Source organism: Octopus bimaculoides, chromosome 10 (assembly GCF_046866305.1).
Source record: "Octopus bimaculoides isolate indiv1 chromosome 10, ASM4686630v1, whole genome shotgun sequence".
Taxonomy (NCBI): domain Eukaryota; kingdom Metazoa; phylum Mollusca; class Cephalopoda; order Octopoda; family Octopodidae; genus Octopus; species Octopus bimaculoides.
The window spans coordinates 20,027,638-20,037,180 of record NC_142937.1 but is presented as its reverse complement, the minus strand read 5'-3'; the positions used below and the strand labels follow the sequence as shown (position 1 = coordinate 20,037,180).

Genomic DNA, 9,543 nt, shown 5'->3' with positions numbered 1-9,543 from the left:
TCAACAACTGCAAGTTGAAATATTTATGCCCAACCACGTTTTGGAAAGCAATGCTATTTCGGAAAGTTTGGATCTCGATGAACAGAAAATATTGAATCCTGCCAAATGCAGCAAAGACGTATCAGAGACATGAATGGTACTCTCATATCATTGTACCAAAGAGATATAGAGAACTTTAAAATTTAAGGACATTGAATCCCTAAAACATGAACCCGAATTTAACGCAATGAATACCATCGTATTCCTAACCTAAAGCACTTATCGTAAATAGTTAATTTCCATTTCGTACTTATTAGCAGGATCTATAAAGGATGAAAACGTAGAGCTCAAAGGTGCATCATGACAAATCAATAGAACTAATTAGGGAATGCAAAAATAAAAGAACCAGAACCAGAGAGCACGAGCGATCCTCTTTGTCGGCAAAGAATGGACGAATGTGTACAAAAAAAATTTTTTTAATTAATATGCCCGGATTCTAAGATAGGAAATAAATTATGATATATATATATATATATATATATATATATATATATATATATATATATATATATATATATATATATATATATATATATATATTTGTATGTAGGTTTGTTCATAATTTATTCGTACTCATCGACCGGATCACTTCATCGGAAATCAAATAAGTTAACATATGCTGGATGCGTTAAAAAAGATTCAGAACAGTAATAATGAGAATTAATGGAAGAGTGACTAGGAAATAATGATGATGGTAGGTTAGAAAGTACAGGAATGAAACGAAACAGGAGATGACAGAGGGGCCGCAAGCTGACAAAGAAATTAATCATGCATGCATTCATTGAAATACGCACACACATGGCTGTGCATGTGCATAGATATATATGTATGTGTGTGTGCGCGGGTATTTGTGTACAGAGAGAGAGGGAGAGAGATAGAGAGAGAGAAAGAAAGAGCGAGAGAGACGGAGAGGGACAATGACAGAGAGAGATATTAGCATTAATGGACTATTTTATAGATACTCCGATATTTCACTTCCTGGAACGATCTTCTGTGGTGTGTATCCACGATATTAAGTATCAATCGTATGACTCTCCACGTTTACATGAGTTAAGTACATCATATAAACTAAGTACTTTTCCTCTCAAAAATTGTCACACTCACCTATGTATATACGCCTGTATGTACGTCTGTATAGGTATATATATATATGTGTGTGTATGAATGTTTGTGTCTCTCTGCCTGTGTATATGCGTATATATATATATATATATATATATATATATATATATATATATATATATATATCCGTTTATATTTTACTTGTTGGAGTCATTAGACTGCGGTCATGTTGGGGCATATATGATGCAATTATCCAATAACATTCTATATCTCCAGACTCAATAAGAGCGCGAATTATTTTTATTAAGAACGAGTAGTTTTAACGAGAACGTACCTATTTCATGAAATTACGCATTTTACGTTACATCTGGTGACCAGGTGCGGCTTGATACGAATTAAATCAATTGATGAATATGTACTACTAAAGAAGATACCTCGGGTTTTGTTTTCGCACATTAATTTTAGAAGTTAACGGGATTGTTTTATTTTTTTGTTTTTTTAAGAGATGTAAATATTGTACAGTTTGGATCGGGAATAGTTTAAATTCAAATGGATGGATTTATCTAAGTCCATTGTGATTTCACATACGTTAGGGAAACAACGCAGAGTGTGGATTCAATAGAGAGAAAATGTGAATATATGTTTTTATGCAAGGGAAGTATTAGTGCACAACAACGATTGACAACACACTGTAACATTAGATGAAGAGGATTTCTCTGAGGTAACGTGCAGTGTTATGGTTTAATAATATGAAGTGAAAATTTACATAGAAATGTTCCTTCTTTAGAATGAAGTGACATATATAAAAAATAATGTAAGAGTGACAAAGAAAAAAAAAACAAGATAAGAAGGAAGAAAAGAATTGGAAGCAAAACAGAAGTAGGAGGAGATAAAGAAACGGAAAGAGGAGGAATTTTAAACTATCTACTTTATAAATATTTGCGATGTAAACATACATTGGAATGAAAACTAGTCTACGCATATTACCTTTCACTCAAAATTTATTTTGTTGTTTCGTTTTGCTGTTATTTTTTGCTGTTTCAGCTAATGAGAGTACTAGATAGATATGAGAACAGTTATGAATATTTGATACACTGTACCTTAAGTGTTTTTTGACAACGATTTAAGTTTCTTGTTGAGAAAAGCATATTCGTGAAGGATTATTGCTAAGCAACCGTATGATCCATGGAAGAAATGGCACCGTCTAGGACCACAACTTCTTAAATCATAAACTCATAGATACACATAGATTCGCACATACAAGTTCAAACACTCTCACATTAACAAACACACAAATACATAAACATACACACACACACACACACACACATATATATATGTATATATATATATATATATATATATATATATATATATATATATTGTTATATTTCCAATTAAACACATGCACTGTTTACCTGCACTTCAGCTTTATTATTATTATTATTACTCTCATTATCATAGTTATTCATTTATTTGTCAGATTCTTTCGTCACACATTCCGTCTCCTGTTCTCTCCGGTCTTCTCCTGTCTGTTCCATTTTGCTTTTGCCATACGTATCCCTATCTTCGCATGCATTACGCCTGACATATGTCTGTGTGTCTATGTGCCTTGCGTTCGTGGATATGGGCTTCTGAGTTACATTATTTGAACATGTGTTATATATATAATGATATTATTATTATAATTATTATTATTATTATTATTATTATTATTATTATTAGTAGTAGTAGTAGTAGTAGTAGTAGTAGTAGTAGTAGTAGTAGTAGTAGTAGTAGTAGTAGTAGTAGTAGTAGTAGTAGTAGTAGTACGGAGATGCACTTGCATAACAAATGACTTGATCTGAGATCGTATACTGAAACAAAAACAATTGCTGCGTGGAAGGTGTTTATAAGCCATTTAAAAACACACAAAATCCGTTAGATTCACTGCAACATTTAAATTCAATTTGTCAATATATTTTCGTCGCTTTGAAACCGCGGCCTGTTCACTGACAAAATTCCACGCAGCACAGAATTTTGTCAGTGTATAGGTCACGGTTTCAATTGACAAATTAAATTTAAATGATGAAGTGAATCTAAAGGTATTTGTGCGTGTTTTAAATGGCTTCTAAACACCTTCCACTCAGCAATTGTTTGTGTTCGTGTATATATATATATATATATATATATATATATATATATATATATATACATATATATATGTATGTATAGACAATATTTAAAATAAGGATTACTCTGAAATCGCAATAATATTACCTTTAATTCTATAATTATATACCGACTTTTAAGACTAACACGTGTTTCAATTGCAATAATTAGCAATTAATCGTTGCAATTGCAATCTTAATATAAAACGCGGCAGTCTGTTCATAGTCTTAACTTGATATCCCTCGGTATGGCCGTTTAAGGATTTCCTTTTATAAACTCTGCGTGGTATAATTGAGAGCTGTCCGTTAAGTCAATCTATCTGTATATAACTCGTGAATAAATCATCGAGATGAACGCACTGTTGAGATCTCTGGAAATGAAAGGTGTCAAGGCGCAATACATCAAACAACTGAGAGATGAGAAATCTGACTGCACAACAGATACAGCTCTGGTTTCACCACCAGTAATTGAGTGCCAATTGAGAAGGTTGTCAAATAAGCAAAGATCTTTGCCGCATGCCTAGAAATGGTAACCACGGACATCAACTGGATAGGTGGCACAAACATAAAGGGCAAGGAACCAACACACTTTCCATTCGCAGGCGTCATTGTTATCATCATTGAAAACACTGAGTTTAACAAAACAAATTAGATGCAGACGGAAAATGTAGCACTTGGCCGAATAGAAGTGGGAATCGATGAAATCCAGGAGGTAAAGGATTGCATCTACTTAGGACACACAGTGAATACACACCGTGATAGGGATACTGAAACCATAAAGACAAAAAGGGCAAAATGGAAGGCATTTTTGTCAATAACTGATATACAGCAAGGATCGGCTATAAGTAGTTTATATTTAGCATGTGTATATACAACAGAAAGAAAATAATGACAAACAATTGGTATCTGTTCAGAGCACGAAATTTACGTATTTAAACATTATTGAAGAGCTATTACAATAGAGTTGTCGGAACAACAGCGCTATAATTATATTTAAATACATAAACTAGACTGCTCTAAACTGATACCAAATGTTTGCCTGTTCATTCTTTCTTTCTGCTGTATACGTATGTTCATATATATATATACATATGTGTGTGTTTATATGCATTGTATCAGACAGAATAAAGGAAGTGATTAAGACAAAAGAGCGTAGAAGTGCATGCTCGGTAGAGGTTAGTTGTGTTAGTACATGAATAGAAGTCATGCTGGTATAAATCTTAAGTTTCAGTGCTGCTTTGTTATAAAATCACTGATAATATATCAGACTGACTTTTCAGGCAGCTTCTCATTGATTTTACTTTGTTTCATGTCAATTAGCTTTCATTCTGTTTAAAGGAATCACAACTTCCTGTTGAGCTTCTGATTTAGCATTAAGTAACATATTATCAAAGTGACATTCGTATTACTTCATTCGATTTTAGTTATTTTTATTGTGTTAGTATTCACTTATATTACAATTGGAAATGGAAAAGTATATTGTCCTTATAATCTACAAATATCTCATATTTTATGTAACATCCTGTATTGTATGAAAGACCAGATAAATTAAATTTTAGCGACTGTTAATACAAATTGATATTACATGTGAAACAATTCAGCAATATAAACAAAAACATAACAGTTATTACTTACTATATATTTTTGTCACATGTAATAATATACTTTTGCGGTAGTCCTATTTTTAAAGAATTAGTAATAAGAAGAGGAATAGTTTCAGTTTTACATTTTAATCGATAATGGCTAAATATAACTTCATTTTACGTATTTGCCTAGATTTTACATACACTGGAAAATGAAGATGTATATATTTTAATACCTTCATCACAAATAAATGCAGACATCACTCATCGATCATATGCACAACTAAAGAATATATTTAACGCAAAATCAACAAAAAGAAGTCAGAAGCATAGGTAATTTTGGAGAGAGGTGACCACACCCGTTGTCTACAATAAAATTTCAACAACACGCACACAAATATAGCAAAACTGGCAGCCTAAATTTATTCTAGAAAAATCTAAAAGAGTTGTAGCTAGCTAGTGTTCTGAACAACGCTTATAAATACATTTTCTTCAAGATCTGCATAGAATTTCATCTGCTTTTAATTGTATGATTTTGGCATTGTTTGTGTCTGTATATTCCTGCGAAGGGGTGTTTGCGCCCTGAGATTCATCTTGAGTTACACAAATTTCTGTATTAAGACCAAATCCACTTTACCTGGTACATTTGTAATCGCTTTCTAAACCTACAAAATTACACTAACTGACAGAACATTGGAAGACATGCAACATACCCAGCCTGCCACACTGAACCCAATACGAAAAGCCCTACATAACAAAAATATTGAAAGCTGACCTAAATTTAGGCAGATTAATATTCTGTACAGGACAGAGGATTAATGGATCGCATCTACCCACGTGCTTACAACCCAGTTTGATCGGCACTAATTAGGGATACACAACATCAACATGAGACCATATTTTGCAAAATAAAAACAAGTATTTCTACTCTTCATTATATATTTGCATTGTATGGTGCAGCATAGGCATATGAACATATCTTACCAGTCTTTTTGCATTTTGTGTAAGCAATCCAGTTTAGTTGTAGCAGCTAATTCCCAGGTAAAGTTCGCATAGTGTAAAAAGAAAGAAGATAAGGAAGAAACAAGAAAAATACAAAAATCTTCTGTCAGTGTAAGGAAGGAATGATTAGTATTAGTAGTATTATTTTTAGTATGTTGCAATAGAAAATAAGAATGAAAAACAAAACAAAAGAAAACGCAATTCATGAGAGAAAAACAGGAAACAAGAAACTGAAAGCATGCTTTTAATATGGTTAGCAAAGAGTTATAATATTATATAAAATGCAAAGAACAAATCTTCAGTTAGATATTTAGATATCCTTCTATATGTAAACATATCAACTGTAAGGAATGGAAGTCAACAAAAAAACGTATCGCTCAAATTATTCCAATTACATAAGTATATACTTACATATAATTTTGCATCGATTTCTGCATATTTACATTATGTAACTATCAACTTGGCACAAAAAAAGAAATGGAGCCATACTGACGTGTAGGAATGTATGTATGTAATATGTATGTATTTATATATTCATATATGTATATACATATATCTGTGTGTGCGCACATTTGTGTTTACGGGTATGTATTTGTGTATACATCTGTATATATGTACAGATATCAACACCAATGTTAAATCGCTATATCACGGCTTGAAATCAATTGTGCTCTGTGGAAGTTGAGGTAATAATCATAAACGAATAATAGTCAACAACACGATGTCTAATCATGATTTTTTTCAATCAGAAACCGCTCACTGTTAAGCATTAATAACGTACAGAGTAAAACATTTGAAAATATCTATAGTTATTTGTTATTTCATTTAACTTAATTTTACGTTATTTACTTTATTTTATCTTCCTGTTGTGCAATTCTGCCATGCCAGTCAATAATATTTTTTTCTATATATATATATCACACTTAATTTGCGAATTTATACTTCTATACAAGTCATTTTTGTTTTTATATTGCATATTCTTGTCCTTGGATGTATATGTTTATGAATGTGTGCATGTCTATCTATCATTCTATCTATATAAACATATATCGACAAATAGATACATAGATACGTGTATAGATACGTATATATAACATATATATATAGGTACACATACAAACACACAGAGATTAACACACACTCTCACACAAAGACACACGCGCGCACACACACACACACACACCTGTATATATGTATAATGATAAACCTATATCCTTTTATAATATATGTAGCAGCTACCAAATATGCTGTGAGTCTCTTTTTAATTTGTTCGCCCACTGACGCGTGAATACATATGTGTGTGAGTATGCGTGTGTGTGTGTTTGTGTGTGCGTGTATGTGTGTGCGCATAAGCATGTACTCTTACTACTGGTGGAGATGCATTTCTTACAAGTGTGGGCAATAGTACTGAAAGGATGAGTTTAACTGGCGCAACTTTCACCGGATTACGTGTTAGGAAGAGATGGAAAACAAGAAAGTTGAACTGAAAATCGAATACACAAGGATTTACATAAATATACAGGAGGAAACTCTATCCCGACCACGAGACAGACAATGGTATTTAGCTGCCGAAACGGGACCAAATAATCTAAGAAACTTGTATTTGTATGCGTTCAGGAAGAGAAAGCAACCAGTTGGTGTAATAACGTAAATATAACAAAAAAATTACATGAAATGGTAAGTTAGAGGCCAGGAAATATGGAGAATGTTTTTGGGTAGAAGTGAACGACGAGTAGTTCTATATAGAGTCCGAATACTTGAAGCTGCTATTTTAGAAATGGATCTAAAAAAAATCATCTATCTATCCAAAAAAATGCGCTTAAAAAACGTGGACTAAAAGATTCCAAACGCCATAGATATAAAAATATCTTCATAGATTAATGAAAATCAGTGAATGGAACGGTACTAACCACTTAATTCAACTTGAAACTCAACAAAATCAGATTTTTAACCATTTTGAAGTTGTTATTAGTCATTATTATAACTGTTGTTGTTGGTGTTACTAGGATGTTGGTGCTGGTGGTGTTATTGCTTTTGTTGGTCTTGTTGTTCAGTAGTAGTAGTAGTAGTAGTTTAATATCTTATGTTATGTATACCTCTAAGATAATGAATGGTGAGAACTTATCCTGTATTTTCCGAAGGTGGCGAGATAAACGTTTGTCAACGACCGTTTGGCACAAGTGAAATAACGTTGGTATGAATAACCAAATATACATACAGGAAGTTAGCATAGTACGAGACAGGTAACCTCGTTCACTTCCTGTTAACGAGCAAGGCAGGTAATCTCGTACTTCCTGTTAAAAAGGGGAGTGGGGAAGACAACGGCAGCTAGACGCGGATAGAACCAGAACGAGAAACGGAGCTGCATACGGGTCGGACCGTTCACTACCTACCTTGAAACAATTGAGACTGGACATAATCTCCATATATGAACATTTACTTCACTGTTTGAACACTTTGTTGTTGCGATCAGAAGTTTACCCCTTTTTCTTACATTATAATTTGTCTGATCGTAACACTTATCTCCACAGGTTGTCAAATATCGTCACTATTTCAGAATTTTAATCAGCTTTTCAGAAGCATTTCCAAACAACATTTTAGTTTATTTGTGCTTGTTTATAAGAATATCCACAAAAAATGGTTTTTGAAACGTCTGAGTATTTTGTCCTGATCAGTAAACAGATCACCATTTATCAAATTTCCTTGATATTAAACAATCATTTAAGGACAAATATCGTCCGTATTCACCATTAAAGATCGATAATATTTGGGTTGCTTCCATGAGAGTTTTGAAAGCAATATAACTGAAAATATACACTTCCTAGTGAAATTGTTATAGATCTGTAAATAAATAGCTCTAATAGGTTTCCTCATTACCACTAACAATAGCAAATTATCAAGGAAGACTTCGCTTTGAAAAGTAAGGCCATAATAACGAACGGAAACATAAAAATACAACCAGGGCCATCACCGGCAATATGGTGCCAAGAAACAAAAGTAACCATAACAACAATATCATTACAGACATTCCATTATATTAATTACTAATTTAGAAAAATTAACACATCAGCGGACGTCATCAGGGACAAACCCAGTATTTCAGCAAATTTATATTTATATGATATATTACAATTACATTGAGTATAAAGATTGTGAGCTGGCAGAATCGACTGTATGACGTACAAAATGCTTACTGGTTTTTCGTCTGTCTATGCCTTCTGAGTTCAAATGCGATCGAGGTTGACAATTGCCTCCGTTCAAAATTTGCATAAAAGTAATTTCCTTAAACGTGTCAGGCTTTGGAGATTTTTAGAAGTGAGGTGTGTTCTGGTAGCGCAAGCGACGATATGTTATCTTACCTAAGAAAGGAATTTTGTCCATATTTCAACGTACATCTTTCCAAGTAGCTTCAAACTTTATTTTAAAATCACCAACACGGAAATTAGTCTAGTATAACAATTGAAGTTCAACCTATAAATCTGACCATGTTTCTGTGTCAATAGAACTTCCACAACCACCCGACTGTACACTATAGTAAAAGATTGTAGACCTAGTTTTCACTCAAGTGGTAACATCAAACAACTAAGGACTTTCTTCTCAAATCAAAGACAAAAGAAGAAAAGGCTGCTATGTTATTAACACCACAAACTCAGCATCTGCCAAGACTATAGGAGTGAAGATGAGACCTTCCCCTGGGTAAATATAAT

General features: G+C 32.9%; 1 protein-coding gene across 1 annotated transcript in view; it reads right to left on the bottom strand.

The window, feature by feature from the left end:
* Nucleotides 1-5,768: 5,768 nt before the first annotated feature.
* LOC106876210 (uncharacterized) overlaps nt 5,769-9,543 on the bottom strand; it is a 493,844-nt gene continuing 490,069 nt past the window's right edge. The window contains exon 9 of the mRNA XM_089359095.1: nt 5,769-5,864. Coding sequence (XP_089215221.1) covers nt 5,769-5,864 — 96 coding nt within the window. The remainder of the gene's footprint in view (nt 5,865-9,543) is intronic.